We start from the raw sequence: 20,378 nt of genomic DNA on the forward strand, positions 1-20,378 counted from the left end.
TAAGATGCTCGAGGGAAAAAAAAAGTGTGGGCCCTTTGAAAGCTGGTGTTTTGTTTCAGTGCTTGGAGGTTAAAATGCAAAGTACGTACAGAGTCCAAGCTGAAACATTTGTATCACAAAGTCAAGCATGGTCTTTACAAGACAATCTTTTTTTTAAATTAGCCAATCAATTTACAGAACGCACTCAGCCATCAGGAACCTATAAGATTGGATTTTGATGGTGTTGACAACATCAGGCCAATCCTATTGTAGGAAAATTGATAAGTCATCACAAGTATAAAAGTGAGTGCGGGTGGAAAAACGACAGAACAGGAGAGCAATGGAGGAACTGCCATCTCCAGCCTCGAGAGGGAGAGAGCAACTCTCAACTCTGCCAGCTTCAGATATGCCTTAAGAGAGCGCACCACCTAACTAGCATATCAGAAAGAACTTACAGACAGAGAAATCCAGAGGGGAACTCCAAAAATTTCCGAAAGCCACAAAACCTGGTTGTATTTTTTTGAGTGATTGAATTCTTTTATTATATATTTTTTTGTTAATGGATATTGTATTTATTTGAACAGCATTCCAGTAGAATCTTATTTTATTCAGTTAAGTTTAGTTAAAGTTCGCTGTTAGTTAAATAAATAAATTGTTAAGTGTTCATTTTAATGTGAGTGCCAGGTATTTCTGTTAGTTAACCACTAAATGTTGCTGAAGGACAGTTCATACCTTCCCACACACTTTTAAGATTACGAGGTGAGGTATTCCTCTTTGGGGGATTTGGCGTTACTTTTCAAAGGGGGTCAACCTTCGCATCGTAACACAAGGCCAAGCTGTATGGAAATTGGGAGACTCCAAACAGAGTCATGGTCATGTGCGCTTGGCAGGGATTAGACTATGATGCTGCTAAAGCATTTACCATCAACTGAAAGGTGAGCTGAAATACAGACTCGCATCCATGGTTACATGGTGGCACAGTGGTTAGCAATGCTGCCGCACGGCACCAGGGACCCGGGTTCAATTCTGGCCTCGAGTGACTGTGTGTGTGGAGTTTGCACATTCTCCCCATGTCTGCGTGGATTTCCTCCAGGTACTCCGATTTCCTCCCACAGTCCAAGAAAGAAACATGCTGGTTAGGTGCATTGGCTATGCTAAATCCTCCCTCAGTGTACCCAAACAGGCGACTGGGGGATTTTCACAGTAACTTTACTGCAATGTTAATGTAAGTCTACTTGTGACACTAATAAATACACTTCTAAAACTTTAAGATGACTGTCCTGAAGATGGATCTCCGAGCTGGGGACTCCATGTGATGACAAGGCTTGAACTCTTTCCTTGCATGAATGATCTGCCTTCACATTGCAGATTCAGATTAGACCTCAGGCATGAAAGAGAGACCCACTGAGTGAGGATTCTCCTCCTTTAGGCACCTTGCCAGACTGTAGGCATACTGCCATGAGTGCTGCTCCTGCCTCTTGAACGCTACTCGAGGCAGTAGAATACTGGCAAGATGCTGGAGGAGACCTGCACCTTCACAACTCTGCTCACAATACATGCTATCGGAGTTATTATCCCATAACAGAAAGGCCACATGATCCCGAGGCTGCCTTCTTATCTTCCAAGATTGAGGACATCATGGCACAAGAGTATAACTATTCATTTGGAAATTGATGTATTGTGCTTTGAGGTGATGATAGTAATGAACACAAGGAGCAGATCAGAATACAAGAAATAGAAGCAGGAGTTGGCCACCAGGCCAACACAGAAACACAGAGAGTGGAACACTTTTCCGTTGATGAATTGTGACCGCTGTTGCCAGGAAACCTACAAGGGGACCAATATACTTGCAGGGAGATTTGCTAAACTAGATTTGCAGGGGGATGGGAACCAGAGTGCCAGAGCAGATAGTGGAGCAGGGGTAAAAAGACAGGTTAGTTCAAGCAAAATCACAAATGGAAGGGTAGAGTGTGGTGGAAATAATTTTTTGAGGTGTGTGTATTTCAATGCCAGGAGTATTGTGGGGAAGGCAGATGAGCTGAAGGCGTGGATAGACACATGGAAATATGACATTATAGCCATTAGTGAAACTTGGCTACAGGAGGGGCAGGACTGGCAGCTCAATGTTCCAGGGTTCCAATGTTTCAGGCGGGATAGAGGCAGAGGGATAAAAGGTGGGGGGGTGGCATTGTTGGTCAGGGAAAATGTTACAGCGGTACTCAGGCAGGATAGATTAGGGAGCTTGTCTACAGAGGCCCTATGGGTGGAGCTGAGAAACAGGCAAGGTATGACCACATTAATGGGCTTGTATTATAGACCACCCTATAGTCAGCGAGAATTGGAGGAGCAAATCGAGGAGAGATAGCTGACAACTGCAAGAAACACAAAGTTGTGATAGTAGGGGATTTTAATTTTCCACATATAGATTGAGACTCGCATAGACGTAGAATTCCCTAAAAGTGACGTCACAGGTGGATAGGGTCGTAAAGAGTGCCTTTGGTACATTGGCCTTTATAAATCGGAGTATCGAGTATAAAAGTTGGAGTGTTATGGTAAGGTTATATAAGGCATTGGTGAGGCCGAGTTTGGAGTATTGTGTACAGTTTTGGTCACCTAGTTACAGGAAGGATGTAAATAAGATTGAAAGAGTGCAGAGAAGGTTCACAAGGATGTTGCCAGGACTTGAGAAGCTGAGTTACAGAGAGAGATTGAATAGGTTGGGACTTTATTCCCTGGAGCGTAGAAGATTGAGGGGAGATTGGATAGAGGTGTATAAGATTTTGATGGGTATAGATAGAGTGAATGCAAGCAGGCTTTTTCCGCTGAGGCTAGGGGAGAAAAAAACCAGAGGGCATGGGTTAAGGGTGAAAGGAGAAAAGTTTAAAGGGAATATTAGGGGGGGCTTCTTCACGCAGAGAGTGGTGGGAGTGTGGAATGAGCTGCCGGATAAAGTGGTAAATGCGGGGTCACTTTTAACATTTAAGAAAAACTTGGACGGGTTCATGGATGAGAGGGGTGTGGAGGGATATGGTCCAAGTGCAGGTCAGTGGGACTAGGCATAAAATGGTTTGGCACAGACAAGAAGGGCCAAAAGGCCTGTTTCTGAGCTGTAATTTTCTATGGTTCTACTGTTAAAGGTTTAGACGGGGTAGAGTTTGTAAAATGTGTTCAGGAGAATTTTCTACATCAGTATATAGAGGTGCCAACTAGAGAGGATGCGATATTGGATCTCCTATTGGGAAATGAGTTAGGGCAGGTGATGGATGTGAGTGTGAGGGAACACTTTGGATCCAGTGATCATAATGCCATTAGTTTCAACCTGATCGTGGATAAGGATAGATCTGGTCCTCGGGTTGAAGTTCTGAACTGGAAAAAGGCCAAATTTGATGAAATGAGAAGGGATCTGGGAAGTGTGGATTGGCACAGGCTGTTCTCTGGTAAGGATGTAAATGGAAAGTGGGAGGCCTTCAAAGGAGAAATTTTGAGAGTGCAGAGTTTGTATGTTCCTGTCAGGATTAAAGGCAAAGTAAATAGGAATAAGGAACCTTGGTTCTCGAGGGAGATTGTAACACTGATTAAGAGGAAGAGAGAGTTGTATGAAATGTACAGGCAGCAAGGAACACATCAGATGCTCGAGGAGTATAAAAAGTGCAAGAAGCTACTTAAGAGGGAAATCAGGAGGGCTAAAAGAAGACATGAGGTTGCTTTGGCAGACAGAGTGAAGGAAAATCCAAAGAGCTTCTATAGGTATGTTAGGAGCAAAAGGATAGTGAGGGATAAAATTGGTCCTCTTGAAGACCAGAGTGGTAGACTGTGTATGGAACCAAAAGAGATGGGGGAGATACTAAATGGTTTTTTTGCATCCGTATTTACTGAGGAAACGGGCATGGAGTCTACGGAAATAGGGCAAATGGTAGGGAGGCCATGGAACCTTTACAGATTAAAGGGGAGGAGGTGCTCGCTGTCTTGAGGCAAATCAGAGTGGATAAATCCCCAGGACCGGACAGGGTATTCCCATGGACCTTGAGGGAAGCTAGTGTTGAACTTGCAGGGGCCCTGGCAGACATATTTAAAATGTCAGTATTCACGGGGGAGGTGTCGGATGATTGGAGGGTGGCTCATGTTGTTCAAAAAAGGTTCCAAAAGAAATCCGGGAAATTATCGGCCAGTAAGTTTGACGTCGGTGGTGGGCAAGTTATTGGAAGGTGTGATAAGGGATAGGATCTACAAATATTTCGATAGACAGGGACTTATTAGGGAGAGTCAACATGGCTTTGTGCGTGGTAGGTCATGTTTAACCAATCTATTGGAGTTTTTCGAGGAGGTTACCAGGAAAGTGGATGAAGGGAAGGCGGTGGATGTTGTCTACCTGGATTTCAGCAAGGCCTTTGACAAGGTCCCTCATGGGATGTTAGTTAGGAAGGTTCAGTCGCTGGGTATACATGGGGAGGTAGTAAATTGGATAAGACACTGGCTCAATGGAAGAAGCCAGAGAGTGGTTGTGGAGGATTGCTTCTCTGAGTGGAGGCCTGTGACTAGTGGTGTGCCGCAGGGATCGGTGTTGGGTCCATTGTTGTTTGTCATCTATATCAATGATCTGGATGATAATGTGGTCAATTGGATCAGCAAGTTTGCTGATGATACAAAGATTGGAGGTGTAGTGGACAGTGAGGAAAGTTTTCAAAGCTTGCAGAGGGATTTGGACCAACTAGAAAAATGGGCTGAAAAATGGCAAATGGAATTTAACGCAGACAAGTGTGAGATATTGCACTTTGGAAGGACAAACCAAAGAAGAACGTACTCGGTAAATGGTAGGATGAGGGGGGATCTTATGGAGACTTATATGATAATGCGAGGGCTGGATAGGGTGGAGGCGGAGAGATTCTTTCCACTTAGTAAGGAAGTTAAAACTAGAGGACACAGCCTCAAAATAAAGGGGGGCCGGTTTAAGACAGAGTTGAGGAGGAACTTCGTCTCCCAGAGGGTGGTGAATCTCTGGAATTCTCTGCCCACTGAGGTGGTGGAGGCTACCTCGCTGAATATGTTTAAAGCGCGGATGGATGGATTCCTGATCAGTAAGGGAATTAAGGGTTATGGGGATCAGGCGGGTAAGTGGTACTGATCCACGTCAGATCAGCCATGATCTTATTGAATGGCGGGGCAGGCTCGAGGGGCTAGATGGCCTACTCCTGCTCCTATTTCTTATGTTCTTATGACTCTGAAGAGTGCAGTTGAACAGAGGGATCTGGGAATACAGGTACAGAATTCCCTAAAAGTGACGTCACAAGTGGATAGGGTCGTAAAGAGTGCCTTTGGTACATTGGCCTTTATAAATCGGAGTATCGAGTATAAAAGTTGGAGTGTTATGGTAAGGTTATATAAGGCATTGGTGAGGCCGAATGGGGAGTATTGTGTACAGTTTTGGTCACCTAGTTACAGGAAGGATGTAAATAAGATTGAAAGAGTGCAGAGAAGGTTCACAAGGATGTTGCCGGGACTTGAGAAGTAGAGTTACAGAGAGAGATTGAATAGGTTGGGACTTTATTCCCTGGAGCGCAGAAGATTGAGGGGAGATTTGATAGAGGTGTATAAGATTTTGATGGGTATAGATAGAGTGAATGCAAGCAGGCTTTTTCCGCTGAGGCTAGGGGAGAAAAAAACCAGAGGGCATGGGTTAAGGGTGAAAGGAGAAAAGTTTAAAGAGAATATTAAGGGGGGCTTCTTCACGCAGAGAGTGGTGGGAGTGTGGAATGAGCTGCCGGATAAAGTGGTAAATGCGGGGTCACTTTTAACATTTAAGAAAAACTTGGACGGGTTCATGGATGAGAGGGGTGTGGAGGGATATGGTCCAAGTGCAGGTCAGTGGGACTCGGCATAAAATGGTTTGGCACAGACAAGAAGGGCCAAAAGGCCTGTTTCTGATCTGTAATTTTCTATGGTTTCTATGGAAACACTTAAAGCCATATGTGTGCAATCAATGGCACCCTGTACCTGTGAGAATCCAGAGATCACTGCAACTCCCACTGTTCTGGCAGCCTGACTGGCTTCATCTAGGGAGAAGTGGACATAATTATGTATCTTGCTAAATAGTGTATTGGTTACCCTCTGGATGCATGTGAACAGGTCATTCAGAGGTGCCATAGAGGCCCCCAATGGAACCCTGGAACAAACAACTCAAAGTGCAGAGCAGCGATCACTTTGAGTGTCACCAGCAATGGATGGTCTGAGACCCTGCAGTGTCAAATCCTCCTGCAGAAGGCAGTAGATGTGAGCCACCACATCTTTTCACAACGTGAGTGCATCAATTACACCTCCTCACTCATCTGGAGGTGTAAGAAGCATCTTCCGTACATCCTTGGTCATACCGAGCACCATCACTCAATGGGTCTGTCAGTCTCAGCTTGCTCATGTCTACAACATGCGGTTCTTCCCTTTGCCCTGCCTGGGTGGTCAGGTCCTTCTTTTCCTCTTTATTAATTTCCTGATGCCAGGATGAATGCAACGTTGGCTGCTCCAACCATGCTGCACTTGTGCTCATCTCTGCAGGAATATTAAACAGAAAGATCAATGAACAAAGGCCTGTGATAGCTTCCAGTCTTGAATTGGGAAGCCATTGTGGAAAGCATGGGTCACTTTCATCCCAACCATTGTATCCTTATAGTCCCGTGGAATGCTAGTGCTGCCTTAGCAAATGCTGCTGGGGTATCCCCACCTCCCCCCCATCCAATTTAACAATCTCCTACCCCAAGCAGCACAAACATACTTCACTCAAGAGCTTGGATCTGAGTTCTGCCAGGTGAGAGAAGCCTCAGTCATTCCCCTTCCAGTCATGGATCTGTGCTCTCTGCCTCAGCCATCCCCCCTCGCCCATCATGCATTTCTGTGCACCCATTCCCCTGCCACCCCCTCCATTCCCCATCTCTGTCAAACTTTTGCCTTTAGCTAATCTCTTACTACTTTCTTGTCTGACACCCCCCCCCCATCCAGTTAGTTCTCTGCTTTCCCTTGCCTGTCTTGTCTCAGCGACATGTACTGCACCCACTCTGTAGTCCCCTCCCCAGTCCCTCAGTCAAGTCTTTGCTTATCAGCCTTTCTCTTGCCTGTGTTGTCTCACCCCACTCCCAATCAAACCTTTCAGCCTTCCAGCATCACTCCCACCCTCCCCCTGCTTTGCCGCTAATTTTGCCTTGGCATGGAGTTGGAGTAGCCATGAGTACTGGGCAGTGAACTGTAGGTGAATGCTGTGCACACAAACCTCAAGATTGTGAATAAAGTACTGCTCATTTATATCTGGTTGTGAATCACGGCGGTCTAATTAGTTGCCAGCATGGGGGTGTAATTCTGGAAAAATGGGCTTTTAATGAGTATTCACGATATACAAATGCACTACAGGCATGCCATGAAAGTAGGGAACGGAAATTTGAAATTACTTTTAGGCCGGTGGGAAATTAACCTTTGGGCACTCTTTAAATTTTCCCATCCCGCCCACCATATCTTTCACTCTGGCAAGACTGGAAATCCAACCCAAAGAGATTTACATAGAAACATAGAAAATAGGTGCAGGAGTAGGCCATTCGGTCCTTTGAGCCTGCACCACCATTCAATATCATGGCTGATCATGCACTTTCAGTATCCCACTCCCGCTTTCTCTCCATACCCCTTGATCCCTTTAGCTGCAATGGCTATGCCCAGCTCCCTCTTGAACATATCTAATGAACTGGCCATAACAGCTTTCTGTGGTATAGAATTCCACAGGATCACTACTCTGAGTGAAGAAGTTCTTCCTCATCTCAGTCCTGAGTGGCTTACCCCTTATTCTTAGACTGTGACCCCGAGTTCTGGACTTCTCCAACATTGGGAATATTCTTGCCACATGTAGCCTGCCCAGTCCCATCAGGATTTTATATGCTTCTATGAGACCCCCCTTAATAACATTATTCAGTGGGCAACAATTTGGCAAATGGAGTTTAATGTAGGAAAATGTGAACTTGTCCACTTTGGTAGGAGTATAGAAAAGCAGTACATTATTTAATTACAGGGAATTTGCAGAACCCTACAGTACAGAGGGATCTGGATGTTCTCGTACCCAAATCAGAAAAAGTTAGCACACAGTTGAAGCAAATAAATAGGAAGGAAAATGAAATGTTGTTGTTGATTTCCCTTTCAATAAGTGGGGGAATAGAGATGTGGACCTTGGTGTGGGTGTGAAACTGGGTATGGTATCCTGGAGGAATTGAAGCATCCATAGAAACCTTTAAGAATGGCATTTGAGAAGTCAAGACTTGTAAGATAATTGCAGTCTGGATTGGGGTTCTGGAAACAGGAGTAAAGTTGTGGGCAAGGGGGATAAAGACGTTCAGGCAAAGGAAAGCAAATTTAGTGACAACTGAATATGGGGACAAAAAGCAGAGCTCAGGGTGAAGTAATGGGTCAAAACTTCTTATTCCAGACCTAGCCACTGGAGAGGGTGGGGCTAATTCTGCCAAAATTAATGGAGAAGATTTTGGGTCAACCAGGTCTCGATCTCCAACAGATAATTGATAACAACAGCCATAAGGTCAATGTACTGAAGTGGATCTGGACGCTACCAGCATTTGTATACAAGCTGACCTCACGCCTCCCAGTCACATTGTAAATAGATCGATTATGGTTGATTATAAAGAAATAATTGCAATTCCTTTCATGACCACAGAATGTGTGGTAATGTTTAACAGTCAATGAAGCACTTTCTGAAGTTGTAAGCAATATAGCAGTTAAATATACATAACATCACCCTAAAATCACCTGACTGAAGTTCTTTGAGATGTGTTGGTCAGGACATTGGTGGGGGGAGCTCCCCTGCTCGTTTTTGGAGTAGTGTAATGTAATCCTTTGCATTCACAGGAGAGGTTACATGAGGCCTCAGTTTCATCTCATCCAAAAAAATGCATCTCCAACAGTGCAGCTCTCCTCAAAGACTCAAAGGCCTGACAGTACAGCGCTCCCTCAGTACTGACCATCTGACAGTTCAGCGCTCCCTCAGCACTGAACCTCTGACATTGTGGCACTGCCTCAGCACTGACCCTCTGACAATGCAGCACTCCCTCAGCACTGACCCTCTGATAGTGCAGCGCTCCCTCAGTACTGCAAGAAGACTCTTTTGGCAGGAAAGATGATGTTTCAGAACTTCTTCCCTCTATTGGAAAGGCTGGTAACCTTCTGAAGTGTTTTTGGAGCTTTCCTGCTGAGCTCCTGTCAGTGAAGGCAGAGGAGTAGGTGACTCTTTTTTATCATTCATTCATGTGGACCTCACTGGCTGAGCCCAGCACTTATTGCCCATCGCCCTGGAACAGAATGGGTTACTCGGCCATTTTAGCACAGTAAAGCAATCACCCTGTTGTGGATCTGGAGTCACCCTATGGGCCAGGTAAGGGTGGCAGATCTCCATAAAAAGGGGCATTTGTGAACCATATGGGGTTTTTAACAATAATTGTTTCATCATTCAACATTAGACTTTTAATTCCAGATTTGAATGGATTCAATTTCACCTGGGTTTCTGGAGCATTACCCCTGCTCTCTGAATTGCTAGCTCGCTGATAATACCACTTCATCACCGCCACCTCTGCGACATGTCTGGGGTCAGCAGCATTCACAGAGCCTCTAGGTCTGCAGCACCAACAAGGAGATAGAGGGAATGCCGCAAAGCAGGGCAGCTCTATGGGATACTTGCTACCAAGTTGGAGCTGGAGAGTGAGCTGGAGGCTTTCTGGCAGGCCAACCAGTGTTCTCATCAGCTCAATATTCATCAGCTCTCTCCTGGATACCACCCCATTGAATCCTCATCTCAGTCCTCTGTAGCAGCACTCCACGGGGAGCTTGTCTGCCCGTAAATCATCAATGGAACCTTCCTTTCGCAGATAACACAAAAATTGGCAGTGTGGTAAATAGTGAGGAGGAAAGCCTTAGACTACAGGGTGATATAGATGGGCTGGTCAGAACAGTGGCAAATGGAATTTAACCCTGAAAAATATGAGGTGATGCACTTTGGAAGGACTAACAAGGCAAGGGAATGTACAATGAATGGTAGGATGCGAGGAAGAACAGAAGATCAGAGGGACTTTTAGGTGCATGTCCACAGGTTCCTGAAGGCAGCAGGACAGGTAGATAAGGTGGTTAAGAATGCATATGGGATACTTGCCTTTGTTAGCTGAGGCGGAGGGCGGCACGGTAGCTTCACAGCTCCAGGGACCTGGGTTCGATTCCCGGCTTGGGTCACTGTCTGTGTGGAGTTTGCACATTCTCCTCGTGTCTGCGTGGGTTTCCTCTGGGTGCTCCGGTTTCCTCCCACAGTCCAAAGATGTGCGGGTTAGGTTCATTGGCCGTGCTAAAAAAATTGCCCCTTAGTGTCCTGAGATGCGTAGGTTAGAGGGATTAGCGGGTAAATGTGTAGGGATATGGGGGTAGGGCCTGGGTGGGATTGTGGTCAGTGCAGACTCGATGGGCCAAATGGCCTCTTTCTGCACTGTAGGGTTTCTATGATTAAGAGCAGGAAGGTTATGCTGGAGCTGTATAAAATGTTGGTTAGGCCTCAGGTAGAGTATTGTGTGCAGTTTTAGAATCTACATTGTTTGAAAGGATGTGATTACACTAGAAAGGGTGCAGAGGAGATTCACGAGGATGTTGCCTGGGTTGGAGCATTTCAGCTATGAAGAGAGATTGGTTAGGCTGGGGTTGTTTCCATAGTCATGATGTGGAGATGCCGGCGTTGGACTGTTTGAGAGCAGGTTTCCACTCCATCTGACGAAGGAGCAGCGCTCCGAAAGCTAATGGCATTTGCTACCAAATAAACCTGTTGGACTTTAACCTGGTGTTGTTAAAACTCTTATCTTGTTTCCATAGAGCAGAGAAGGCCGCGGGGGAACCTGATTGAGGTGTATAAAATTATGAGGGATATACATAGGGTAGATAGGAAGAAATTCTTTTCCTAAGTATAGGTGTCAGATGGCACCGATTTAAGTTGAGGGGCAGAACGTTTATAGGGGATGTGAGGAAAACTTTTTTCACCCAGAGGGTGGTGGAAATTTGGAACTCACTGCCTGAAAGGTGGTAAGATATGCGAACCCTTACATTTCAAAAAGCATTTAGATGACCATACAAGGCTATGACCAAGTTCTGGAAAATGGGATCAGAATAGATAGGTGTTTATAGAGTCAGAGTTATACAGCACAGAGAAAGACCCTTTGGTCCATCACGACTACGCTGGTCAAAGACAAACAATTTAATTATTTTAATCCCAATTTCCAGTACTTGATCCATAGCCTTGAATGCCTTCAGTGAGTTCCAGACTCCCACCACCCTTTGGGTGAAAACATTTTTCCCTCATATCCCCGCTAAACCTCCTGTCTCTGACCTTAAATCAATGCCCCCTAGTCCCTCCACCAAGGGGAAAAGTTTTTTCCTGTCTCTCTGTGTCTCTCATAATTTCGTACTGTGTTCCTGCTGTGGGAAAGGCCAGTGATGAGATGCTATGGTGGCCATGCTGAAAAGACCAAGTGAGATACTGAGGCAGATCCTGGAGATCTTCAGCTTGTGACACTGACAGGGAATAGCCCTGAGGAATTGCATTATGTTGGAGAAAGGATGTAGGGAACAATGATGTTGAGAAACTGATTGAAAGGGGGATAAGCCAGATCAGGTAAAGAGAGAAATCAGAGCAATTTCCAGATAAGGCTGAAAAGAAAAAGTGGGATAATAGGAAAAGGCTTGGAGTGGTATTCATGATCCAAATATGAATGGAAGTGCTTTCAGTAGTCCAAAGATGTGTAGGTTTGATGAATTGCCCATGGTAAATTGCCCCTCAGTGTCCCAAAATGTGTAGGTTAGATGGATTAGCCATGGCAAACATATAGGGTTACGGGATAGAGTGGGAGAAAGGGCTTGGGTAAGATGCTCTGTCAAATATTCGGTGCAGACCCAATGGGCCAAATGGCTGCCTTCTGCACTGCAGGGATTCTATGATTAGGATCAGTGCATAATCTCAAAATATAAAAGGTCACCTATTTAAAACAGAGATGAAGGGCAACTGCTTCCCAAAGAGGGTAGCGAATCTGTGGAATTATTTACTGCAGAGGGCTGGGTTGTTAAGTATGTTCAAGGTTGAGATAGACAAATTTTTAATCAGTGAGGGCATCCAGGATTATGTAGATAAGGCAGGAGAGTGGAGCTGAGGATTATCTATCAGAGTAGTCGAGATCTCATTGAATGGCAGAGGAGACTTGATGGGTAAAATGGCCGACTTCAGGTCCGACAGCTTATGGTCAACTGAAAAACTTAATTTATTATAACAAAACGCTTCAAAACTGTACTGAGCAAACAGTCAGGATGCATTTATTATAATATGGCATTGGGCTGTACATGAAATGTTTTAACTTCTTCACACCAAAATCTCTAACAAGCTGCCTCAGTTTGGTCCACCCAGCGTCAATCTGGAGTGGCTATTAAACAGGTTTTTGCATTCATAGAGGACTTTTAAGGAAGTAAAATATCCCAAAGCATTTCACAAGTGCATCATCAAATAAAACATTCCTCTCTCAGTATACTTGCATAACATCACTATTTTCCCTCCCCAATCACAATTAAAGTCACTTCAAAGGGACACCTGCACTATGTCTGTGCCCAGTCGAGTGTTTGGCCATGTCATTCTTACACACCAAGAAACCTTGTTGCATCCATTGCTACAATCGGAACTTGAATATCGCTGAAAAAAAAAGACAAGCTGTCAAAATTTTTCACCTTGCACTCATCAGAACCAATGAAAGAATACAAAATTTCTTGACACGTCTGGTTTATATTTACAAAAGTTTGACCATTAACTGTTCCCTGGTGCATGGCAATCAGAGGTCGCTTGCCGACCTTCTCATGTAGTAGAAATTGTTGTTCCTTTTGACGTTTGGTATTCTTTCATCTGTCCTAGCGAGTGCAAGACAAAAAAGCTTTGACAGTCTGTCTCTTTTTCAGCAACAATCTGTAGAAAAGACATGAAAACTGCTTTTCAAAGTTTGAAGTACCCGCTTTTTATGGTGCTCGGAAGGAGGCAAGCTCAGCCAGCTTAGCGGCTTTCAACCTTAATGGAGCAATTCATGGCCCAAGTCTTCCCATTAATTACTCTTCACCTCCATTGCAGCCACTTTAAGAAAACTGGGGGGAAATATTGAACTGTCCTGGGATGTCATAGAATCATCGAAACCCTACAGTGCAGAAAGAGGCCATCTGGCCCATCGAGTCTGCACCGACCACAATCCCACCCAGGCCCTACCCCCATATCCTGACACATTTACCCGCTAATCTCTCTAACCTATGCATCTCAGGACACTAAAGGGCAAATTTAGCATGGTCAATCAACCTAATCCGCACATCTTTGGACTGTGGGAGAAAACCAGAGCACCCGGAGGAAAACCACGCAGACACGGGGAGAACGTGCAAACTCCACACAGTGACCCAAGCCAGGAATCGAACCCAGGTGGCTGGAGCTGTGAAGCAGCAGTGCTAACCACTGTGCTACCGTGCCGTCCACTCGAGACTCAAGTCCACAGCATTTCAATTATACCACATAACAGGGCCATCTGCACAAGAAGCCTACACTGTGATGTGGCTTGTGGTACAGAATGGCACTGTGCAACTTGTGAACTCCTAGGGTAACCAGTTTGTCAATGCAATGCTCCAAGCAGAGGTTACCCTTTGGGGGTACAAAGGGTTATAATGAAGTGGGAAAATCATCCTGCAGTTTACTGAGGCACCTCCTATGATGTAGATATATAAATAACCTTTGTTCAGAAAGGTACCTGGTGACAGGAATAATTCTGGGTGTGGGGAGAAAAGAGAATAACATTCCTACAAGGAACTCAAGTGTAACAGGGTTAATAGAGAGTATTCGGAAGGAAAAAGCTCTGTCAGAGTGCTGGCTTTGGCTGCACTTCAGAAATACTTCACTGAACGTAAAGCATTTTGGGACATCTGGAATTGGAAAAATAAACTCTAAAAATCAAATCCTTTTCCTCTAAGACTAAAAATACTGCAATTGGCATTTTGCTCAACCATTCATTAGTCAGAAGGAGAACAAAGATTAGTAATTTTTTTTACCTTCTGTTGTTAACTTGTGCAACAGAATTACTATTTCATCTGTTTAAGCACCAGTTCTGGCAGAGGTATTAGAACTCAAGCAGTAAACCTGAGACAAATGTAGGTATTCATTCATTTTCAAAAGTAATGTTTGATTACATGGTTCTATATATGGTCCCTATGGTTCTATATATGGTCCAAGTGCAGGTCAGTGGGACTAGGCATAAAATGGTTCGGCACAGACAAGAAGGGCCAAAAGGCCTGTTTCTGAGCTGTAATTTTCTATGGTTCTATGGTTCTATTAGATTTGCAGCGTTGACCAAAACTTCAAATTTCTTACTTAGAACTGGTACACACCCACATCCTGAACCCCAGTGTGTTTGAAACCAACCAGCATTAATCAACCATTGCATTAGTTTGTTGAGTTTCAGACCATCAGACTCTAAATCATTAATGGGCAGTAACCAAGTCTTCCAGTAATGCATTATGTAGTCACAGAGCACCATTTCAATCCCCCACCTCCCCACCCTCCATCTGTGTTCAGACACAAGATGGTCCAGTGACAGCATTGAACTCTGCCCATATTGGGGACTCAGTCGTTTGTAACGTACAACACAATGATATACAGGGTAAAACTCTCAATGACTTTACTTTGCCAATGCCTTACCTCAATCCTCAGAAAAGCAGTTTTAGTGCAAATATCCCCCCATGTTCCTGCCTGTTTTCCATACCCTGCAAACCACCATTTAACAATGTTGGTCCATGAGCAACACATAGTTGGACCAGTCTGTTAGATGTAGACATCTGGGATATGGGCAGAAAGTCCTTTACCTTCCAAGTACCTTACTGATTAAAATATAGATCCTAGAGGTCAAAGGCTAAGGTATTACACCACCCAGTAAATCCCTCCTCACGGTCGAATGTATAGTGTCACGGAGGGCTGCCTTTGTCAAAAAAGATGTTTTCTGCAAAAGTGGACAGAAGAAATACCATTGCAAACTGGTTAAAAGATAAATTAGACTCTTTGTTATTGTTTCTTGCTGCTGTGGTAAATCCAATTGTACAGGAATCTTGCAGCCATAAGTTCAAAAGTGGAGTCCAGTTTCGGCAATTGTTTGGGTGAATATTTCAGCTGATTGTCTTAAAGAGACCTCAGAGCTCCCACCAATGCTGCCTGCAGTCTCATCAAGTGACATACCCGTGAACCCCATTTTATGTTAAGGTCATATTGCTTTAATGCTCTCGATCAGATGGAGCTTGAGAGTTGATCGATGGGCACTGGAAAGAGGGTGGCGTGAAGGGGAGGGAGGATCCTGCTCTGAGACCCCACTTGCTCCAAAACTTTGTGGACGATTTGTTTCATGTAGCATCCTCTGGGTGACAATTCAGTGCTTACGTGCAAGGATTCCCCCGCTGCCCCCCCACTCTCACCACTAAGTCAGTAACTTGTGAACCTGATCTCTACAAAGTAATCCATCGACTCCACCATCCGTACAATCTCACAAAACACCTCACAGGCCAGAAGAAAAGCACCAACTCTGAACTCCATATTTACAGAGGAATCCAGATCCTGTGTAATCATTTGCCGATCCCTAAGCCCCCCAACCAAAAGGGACCAATTCTACGAAATCTTTCTGGCTGAAATTTCCCACCTTGCTTTGCTTCGGTGCAGGACTTCCTTCTCCTGGCCCAGCCTGCAGTATGACAACCATGAAGGTCAATGATGGGATGGTAACAGACGGACAGTGTAACTTTGACTAACGGGAGCTCCTCATGGGCACCAGCAGCACCAGTTATAATTCCCAGCCTGTGCATCAGGATCCAACTCATTCTAACCAGCAGCTTTAATACTCAACACCTAGCAACCAACACAGTTACTGATAGGGATTAATTTATTTGCCATGGTGCAGAGTTATAATTGAACAGACTTCCCCTTTAAGAAGGAGCATCACAATTTCTAACCCCACCCCCACCCGGCCTTCACATACTCCCTGGGGCAAATTAATCCGAACAGCCTACTGAATTACGTAGATAAAGTGGCTCTGAATTTCCTTCCTTCTTGTTGTGAGGGTTGAAAAGGGGATACAGCTTCTCTGTGAACTTATCCCGTATGGTGTAGATAGTGTAGAGGTCGTGGGCATCGTAGAAGGATAGTTGTCCCTCCTCGTAATTCAGGTAGACACGGATGGTGCGGGGCTTGCGACGGAGAGGGAGGTACTTGGCTCCGGGCCCGTTGAGGTTCACTAGGCTCCCGTTGACCATTTCTATCACCCAGTACCCCTCCTGCGGGGTCAGCTCCTTGGTTATCTGCCGGTCGGCTGAAACACTGGCCACCCCAATGACACAAGCAGTGTTGTTGCCCAGCTCAATGTCCCAGTAGTGTTGGCCCGACAGGAAGCCGCTGCTGGCCAGAACGCAGAGCCAGTGGTTGAAGCGATGGGATATGAGGAAGCAATCCCGACGCTTTTCGCCGTCAATCACATTGGTGAGGTCTTCGGACAAAACGAGTCGTGGATGTGCTGTCTTGGGATCCAGTTGCAGAAATTCCCTGGCTGGAAGACACAAATCTTCAGTCAACGGAGACACTGACTGTCCATTCATACAGAGCTAACACACAAGCGGATGTAGCTTTTGGATGCACATCATCAATTGCAGGAGGCATGACGAAGGGTAAAACTGCAAATAGAGGCCAAGGCACGACCCGAAATCCAAAATTCCAGCCTGATTTCCTCCAGCCACATTTTTAACTGGTTTGGGAAACATGGCATGTAGTGATCCATTCACAAGCAAACCAATACTGCTACTTCTAGATTGCTGCCTACCTCAGTTTGAAATGTCTTTACATTTGGGTTTTTCCAAGAGGTGGGTGGGTTTCTGAAGTAGTGTGAACCTTGTCAGTTCAGAGTGCTTGTAAGCCATTGGGGAGGCCTGTTCTTCAGTCAGGAACCTTTTGACAGGCAAATTTAAAAGGTTTTGCCAACTTCGCATTACAATTAGATGCTGTATGGTAAATTATGTTTTTAATGCAGTGGTTAATATTAATGCTTTGTTTTTAAAAGGTACGAGAGGAGGAATTTCTTCAGCCAGAGAGTGGTGAATCTGTGGAACTCTTTGCCATAGAAGGCTGTGAAGGCCAGGTCATTGAGTGTCTTTAAGACAGAGATAGATAGGTTCTTGATTAATAAGGGGATCAGGGGTTATGGGGAAAAGGCAGGAGAATGGGACTGAGAAAAATATCAGCCATGATTGAATGATGGAGCAGACGCGATGAACTGAGTGGCCTAATTCTGCTCGTGTGTCTTATGGTCTTACATGACCATTGACTTGACTGGCACTGTGAAAGTGTTTAGTTGCATTTGAGTACTTTACACAGCGGATAAGGGATTCTTTTGAATGAAATAGTATCAAAATTCAGATTTCCGTGTGTAAACTGGACCATATGGTTTCATCCAAAGATGTGCGGGTTAGGTTAATTGGCCATGCTAAATTGCCCCTTAGTGTCCCGGGATACGTAGGTTAGAGGGATTAGCGGGTAAAATATGGAGGGAGATGGGGATAGGGCCTGGGTGGGGTTGTGGTCGGTGCGGACCCGATGGGCCGAATGGCCTCTTTCTGCACTGTAGGGTTTCTATGATTCTATGATCTTTACATTGACTGACAGTTCAAAGTTCTGCTGAGCCTTTGTGATTTCTGAACAGGTGGCTGAATTTTCTGATTGGCAGCTCAGCCATCTGTTAAGGCTAAATAAAATGGTATAATGTCTCAGCTTTGGAGGTTTTGCTGACACAATAGTGCAATGGAATCTCATTATGAATGCTTGGCTGAGTTCCAAAACCAAGATTGGGTTCAGGATATGTTGTTGATAAAGCTGTCATGGGACTCTAGCTTTGTCTGATTGTCAATTTCATGGCCACTTAATTGGATTGTGTTTTTTGAAGTTATTTTACTGTTTCGTTACTTTAACAGCCCACTTAATATGATTAAGGTTTTGTTTAAGTGTAGTTTGAATGGCTGTGTGTTTGACTGACTACTTTATGAGCCTCTAAGAGGATTAAGGATTTTTCAAGTGGAGCTTGCACATTTGTTTATTTTGACAGTTTCATGAGCATCTCAAATACTTTCCAGTGTCATTATCTGGTTCATGAGTGGATGTTGGATGAGCATACATGGGACATTCACTGTTATTAGAGTCATTCATTGTTCAATGCTACAGAGCTCACTTACTCAGTGCATACAACATGCTCACCAGCCAATTTTGTTTTACACACCAAGTGAACAGCAATGCAATGACCAGATATTCTGCTTCTTAGTGATGTTAATCAAGGATTTAATATCGGATAGCACATGGGGGAAGGACTCCCCTACCATGGAAAGCAGGAGCTTCGATTATATCACCTCATCCGTAAGACAGCACAACCAATAATGCAGCACTCCCTCAGTAATGCACAGCAGAGTCATACCAGACTTTACACTCAAATGTCAGGAGTGGGACTTGAACCTTTAACCCTCTGACTCAGAGGTAACACTGTCCTTGATTGAGCCACTGGCTGCTATAACCACTGCACTCAGAGGAGGGATCACGTACCTGGTACAAACGCTTTAAGCTCATTCCAGATTTCAACATAACGGAAAGGCGTAATGATGGAGTCAGCACGCAGCACAGTGAGAAAGTCCACAGGTTTGGCGTGCTCCTGCTTACACCTGGAATGGAGTAACATCACAAGGGAAGGGTTACAACTTAGAGCTGTATTAAACCCCCCCACCTCCCTGCCTTTTCCTTCCCAATCTCTGCTCTCCAGAAGCTAGGGACTGTTACTGAGATACAACTCCAGAGAGACGGGCAGCCATCTAGCACCATGTCCAAGTGGCCACTCTTTCCAAGCCAGCTTGAGACAGTGAAATCTTAGCAAGGTATTTGGCAAAGAGCAACAGACCAAGCCACTGTTCCCATTTAAAGGAATCTTTCATGGTCACAGGACACGTTCAAAGGTGCTCTACGGCCAATTAAGTAGGTTTTGTTTTGAAGTAGAATAACTACAGCAGATTAGAAGACCCAGCAACTTATCATAGAATCATAGAAACCCTACAGTGCAGAAAGAGGCCATTCGGCCCATCGAGTCTGCACCGACCACAATCCCACCCAGGCCCTACCCCCATATCCCTACATATTTTACCCACTAATCCCTCTAACCTACGCATCTCAGGACACTAAGGGGCAATTTCAGCATGGCCAATCAACCTAACCCGCACATCTTTAGACTGTGGGAGGAAACCGGAGCACCCGGAGGAAACCCACACAGACACGAGGAGAATGTGCAAACTCCACACAAACAGTGACCCAAGCCGGGAATCGAACCCAGGTCCCTGGAGCTGTGAAGCAGCAGTGCTAACCACTGTGCTACCGTGCTGCCCCTTATTTGGTACAACAAACAGTAGTGTGATGATGGCCAGACAATCTGTTTTTAAGCAATAAAAACAGAAACTGCTGGAAAAAGTCAGCAGGTCTGTCAGCATCTATGGATAAAGAAACAGTTAATGGCTGGAGTCCAACATGACTCTTTGGATGAATCACATTCAATTCAAAATGTTGGCTCTGTTTCTCACTCCACAGATGTTGCTTTCCCACTGAGTATTTCTAGCACTTTTAGTTTTTGGATTTTCAGCATTCACAATATTTTCCTTTAGATCTGTTCTTAGTGTCAGTTCAGGGATGTATATTGAAGTTATCTGCTCTTCCTCAGAACACTGTCATGGGATCTTTGACCTGAGAGGACAGGCAATGCCTCAGTTTAGCATCTGAAAAAGTACTGCACAGGAGTGCCAGTTTGGATTTTGTACTCTAGGCCCCGGGGACAGATTTGAGCCCGTGACGTTCTGAAAGAGAAGCCAGAGTACTAACCGAGCCACAATTGGCACCAAGAGTGCTTCCCACACAGGGCCACTGGATAGTGAACAGATTGGTTAATCCTCTTCCATACCCAAGGTGCTTGGGTCAACTTTGACACTGGGCCATAACCCCAGATGAGACTGACTAACTCAGCACAGATTTACGATTGAACCCAGGGGCATCATGGTCTGTGTGGCTCAGGGTTGTAGATATATCCAGTGGGGTCTAGCAGTGGAACTCAGGGGGATACACTCAATGAAACTGAAACACGCACCTTTCCAGGAGCAGTTTGACATCCTGAAGAAAAATGAAAAAGAAATCCGGTTATAATTTGACAATTGACAAGCATGATCAGGAATCAAATAAATTACCTACTGATTACATATCAAATGAGATAGCAACAAGGGACATGGAG

General features: G+C 44.9%; 1 protein-coding gene and 1 long non-coding RNA gene across 2 annotated transcripts in view; one reads left to right on the forward strand and one right to left on the reverse strand.

The window, feature by feature from the left end:
• Positions 1 to 20,378, forward strand: part of LOC144496867 (uncharacterized) — an 825,626-nt gene that overhangs the window by 734,053 nt on the left and 71,195 nt on the right. The gene's annotated exons all lie outside the window — the stretch shown is intronic.
• Positions 12,322 to 20,378, reverse strand: part of LOC144496862 (zinc-binding protein A33-like) — a 28,033-nt gene continuing 19,976 nt past the window's right edge. Inside the window, exons 5-7 of the mRNA XM_078217432.1 lie at positions 20,238 to 20,260; positions 18,662 to 18,777; positions 12,322 to 16,628 (exon numbers count right to left, since the gene is read on the reverse strand). Of these exons, the coding sequence (XP_078073558.1) occupies positions 16,078 to 16,628; positions 18,662 to 18,777; positions 20,238 to 20,260 (690 nt within the window). The 3' untranslated portion in view covers positions 12,322 to 16,077. The remainder of the gene's footprint in view (positions 16,629 to 18,661; positions 18,778 to 20,237; positions 20,261 to 20,378) is intronic.

This window comes from Mustelus asterias, chromosome 8, assembly GCF_964213995.1.
Source record: "Mustelus asterias chromosome 8, sMusAst1.hap1.1, whole genome shotgun sequence".
NCBI lineage: Eukaryota > Metazoa > Chordata > Chondrichthyes > Carcharhiniformes > Triakidae > Mustelus > Mustelus asterias.